Raw genomic sequence first — 4,380 nt, 5'->3', positions numbered from 1 at the left:
TAGACTTGGGTCTGCTCTGGCAGAGAGGAAACCGCTCTCTGGATGTAAACTTGTGACCTGTGCAAAATGAATTCACTCTTCCACAGCACTGGAGGACCATTTAGTAAATTACTTTCATTGCACAGAATACCACCCTTGTGTCCCGGATGATGGAATCATTGTCACACGGGTGAGCTATTTTTTCTCTTAGAAAAAGTGTACTTACATGAAAGACTGTTGATGAAGCCTCATGCTCGTGGGTGGAGTAGGGGCTGTCTTGCCAACAGTCTACCCGGACAGGCCATGCCTGACTGCTATATACTGAGTATATTGAATCTTGTCCATGAAGGTTCTAGAAGGGCATAAGGAAGATTACCTGCAGGATGCAGAACTGCATTACTGGCTAGAGTTTGCAGCATTAGTATCAATGAGTGAGAAAACCATCACCAACCACTGTATTTAACTATCAAATTCTGGCACAATGGAAGACACATCATACATGTGATGCCAAAAATTTAGCAACAGCAGGATGATACAAATTTTTAAATCTATTTTCTGGATGAAAGGATCACAGGCTGAGTAAGCCTCATGCTTGAGGTCATGTGCATAAATCATGGCTGAACTCCTGACCCACAGTGAGATGGCATTAGAAGGTGAAGCCCTGGTATGGTACGTAGGTCATGAGACTGGCCCTCATGAATGAGCTGAGCGCCCATAAAACAAGAGATGTGGAATTTCGTTCTTTGACTCTGCATTCCACCGTGAGAGGATACAGCCGTTGAAAAGTAGGGACATGTCCTCACGGGTCATTAGATCTGCTCGGGCTTTTATCTCGGGCTTTTATCTCAGACTTACGGTGTTCAGAACGGTGAGGAATGACTTCTGTCTACAATCTCAGCCATGGCAACCTTAGCGTTGTCTAAGACAAACATGAGGGTTCAGATTTATTTATAATTTAACAAATTTATGTTTCAGGTTACATATACTAGAGAGGGTGCCTGCTGTGGTCCAGGGCACCAGGAGGTAAAAGTGACAAGCAGAAAAGGTGAAAGAAAAGAGAGGTGGTCAGGCAGGTGGCCAGGGCATGCAAGGCCAAGGCATGCAAAGAGTTTCTTTTTCTTTATTGACATTGTATGGACAGTAGGTACTTTTATAGAGCATATGGAAACCATTGACGGGTTCTAACAGAGGTGTGTTGATTTACCTTACATATTAAAGAACTGATGAATATGGACTGTGAGGGGCAAGGGAGAAGGTAAAAGGCCTATTATAAAGTGACTGTAACAATCCAAGAGAGCAGTGATGGATAAGGCCGGGGGGGCACTGGGTGTGGACAGTGGATGAGACCAGGGGGAACATTGAGTATGGGACGTGTTTTTGGGGGTGGCAGGGAAGGGAGCGTAAAGAAGACAGATTAGGAACTTGGTTTTGAGTAGTTAAGTTGGAGATGCCTACTGGATACACAAACAGCCAGACTGGGCAGGAAGCTAAGGGAATAATCTGAAGTTCCCTCTTGGGATAATGAGCTGAGATCATCATTGCATTTTAAGCCATGAACTCAGATGAGACCCCTGGAGAGTGAGCAGAGAGAAAAAAGAGAAGAGATTGGTTGTAGGGGCAAGAGGTGGATGTGAACCAGAGGCAGAGAGGAGCCGTCAAGAGGGGAATGAAATGGGGCTGGGGGAAGAGCCCCAGAATGCAAAGGCACATCAAGGAAGAGGGTGTGATTATCTGGGAGAAATCTATTGGGGGACTTAGACCCCACCATGAGGTTTACATGAAAAATAACCAATGAGTAAATTTAATAAACAAGATCTGCTGTGGAGTATGGGGCGTGGTACATGCCTAGAATCCCAAAACTTGGGATGCTGAGGTCATTTCAAGGTGACCCAGACTAAATAAGGAGCTTTAGCCTAGCCTGGGCTACATAGTGAATTCCTTTATCAAAAAAGTAAGCAAGCAACCACAGAGGCCATACCAAAACTCCAGATGGGTGCCAGCCTGATTGTCATCAAGAGGCTTCCTCTGGCATCTGATGGGAACAGATACAGAGACCCACGCCCAAACAATAGGTGGAGCTAGGAGAACCCCATTGAAGCAGGGAAGGAAATCTGTTGCTTATGTAAGGCCTGGAGGGGAAGTAGTGCTTTTCAGAAGGGAGTTTCAGTTGGATCAAGGTGACAGGAATGTTCAGGAAAGATGTGGAGACATTTGTGGATGTTCAATGAGTTTTAAGAAGACACCAGGAGAATTCTAGGAGCTAGAGAAGGGGTGGGAGAGAATCTGATTGGAGCTGAGATCCAAGGCATGACCCAGAGTTATGACCTGCCTTAGACCAGACAGGATAAACAGTAATACCTGGGCTCTCTTGCTTTATCTTTGCTGCTTTTGTTTTAGGCAGATTCTTTCCAATGGGTACAGCCTTACATGTCTACACATAACCAAGAAAGAGCCATGTTCCCCAGTGACGCTCTTAGAAACACATCACAGGCTCAGAGCTTCCTCTGGGATGGCTTGTTTTACATTCCCATGGCTAACTTAATCACTGTGGCCAAGAAGGCGTGGGACTGTAATTCCCCAGGTGATACCTCGCTTCTGAACTAGTTTGTATGAATATGAGTGTAGGTGGGTGGGTTCCTCCAGGAAAACTTCGAAATGTGTTCTTCCACACTTATTTGGAAGAAATTCAGCAGTAGAGATTAAGGGTTATGGGATCAATCTTTCTCTGTTATGACGATCAACTCAGCGTTGTCCTCAGCCAGTCCAAAACCCAGAAGCTAATCATACCCACTCACCTTAGCAATTTCAGTTTCAACCATTGGTTATTTGTCTTGTTTGTATCAGTTGAGATAGAATAGTCTGGTCACAGTAACAAATATTCTCCCCAGACTTAATGGTTGGAGTTTATTTATTGCTCACTCAAAGCTCATCATGGGGTATTTGAACCCATGATCTACCTAGCGTGTGCTGACCCAGGCATTGGAGCTGTCTAACTCTTATAGCTTTACTGCCTCAGTAAGGCATCCCAGGAACATCGCACCAAGGTACGCGAAGTTTGGAGGGTTCGGGTGAGCTCTTCTCTGCCTTTGCTCACGAGTCACATACTTTTATTGGCCTCCCATTGGACAGAATTTGTCACATGTGAGACAGAAGAGCAGCAAGGATTCCTCTAAGCTTCACCAGTTTTCTCTTCACGCTGCCACAGTCCCCACACCGCACTGTGGTGTGCTTATGTCTGTCTCTCAAAGAATGTGCCCTTGTTCTTTTTTTTTTTTTTTTACTTTTATCTGCATTTATTTCATGTTGAATTTATTCCCGTGCTATAAGTTTTTGTTTCTTCAGTTTCTTCTGGGATATCTTTTTCTTCTGTGCAACCTCCTCTTCTGGCTTTGGAACAATCTGTTCCTTTTCAGTGAGGATCATCTCGATGTGGCAGGGGGAGCTCATGTATGGGTTAATCCGGCCGTGAGCTCTGTAAGTTCGTCGGCGCATCTTAGGTGCTTTGTTCACCTGGATGTGCTCAATGACCAGAGAGTCCACATCTAAACCCTTCAGTTCAACATTGCTCTCTGCATTTTTCAGCATGTGCAGCAAAAATTCTGCACTTTTTTTTGGCCACCGACCCTGTGTCCAGCCCCACTGTTTGACCTGGGCGCACCTACCGACTCCACCATTGTACCATCGGAATGGCACACACTGCTTCTTCAAAGTGACATCTTTCAGATACTTGGTGGCTTTTCGGATATGCATACCCTTGATGGCCTGGGCCGTTTCACGGGTGTTCCTAAAGTGAACCCGAAGGTTTGATCCTCTCGATTTGCATGATTTTGTAGGGTTTTCTGGGTCAAGAGAGTAGCGAACCATCTTCACGGGTCACCTCTGGCCGCTTACAGGAAGAGGTGCCCTTGTTCTTGGTGCCTACCTCACACGCCAGACACTTAATAGCATAGAGACATGCACGGATCGGACCAGTCCAACCTGCACATTTGGTCTGTGGAGAACCCCAAAGACAAATGAGCTCAGATGGGGGAGATGATTAATCCAAGGTCACACAGTTAAAAGCAAGGTGAGAACTGTAATCAGAGAGGCTTCATGCGGCAACTGGAGGAACCAGATACAGAGACCCACAGTCAAACCTTAGGCAGACCTCAGGGAGTCCTGCACAAGAAGGGGAGGGAAGATATAGGAGCCAGAGAGGTCAAGGACATCACAAGAAAACCCACAGGATCAACTAACCTGGGCTCACAGGGGCCTACAGAGACCGAACAGCCAGGGAGCCTGCATGGGATTGACCTAGGCTCTCTGCATATGTGACAGCTGTGTCGCTTGGTCTTCTTCTGGGACTCTAACAGTGCGAGCAGGGGCTGTCTCTGATTCTTTTGCTGGCTTTGGGACCTTATT

General features: G+C 46.1%; 1 protein-coding gene across 1 annotated transcript; it reads right to left on the bottom strand.

Annotated features, from left to right (window-relative positions):
- Nucleotides 1–3,288: 3,288 nt before the first annotated feature.
- Nucleotides 3,289–3,866, bottom strand: LOC130873406 (60S ribosomal protein L17-like). The gene has a single exon (XM_057768226.1). The coding sequence runs from the start codon at nt 3,841–3,843 to the stop codon at nt 3,289–3,291; it is 555 nt and encodes a 184-aa protein (XP_057624209.1). The 5' UTR covers nt 3,844–3,866.
- Between the last annotated feature and the right edge of the window lie 514 nt (nt 3,867–4,380).

The sequence above is a fragment of the Chionomys nivalis genome, chromosome 4 (assembly GCF_950005125.1).
Source record: "Chionomys nivalis chromosome 4, mChiNiv1.1, whole genome shotgun sequence".
Lineage (NCBI taxonomy): Eukaryota > Metazoa > Chordata > Mammalia > Rodentia > Cricetidae > Chionomys > Chionomys nivalis.
Note: the sequence above shows the minus strand (reverse complement) of the source record. Positions and strands in the feature narration are given on the sequence as shown.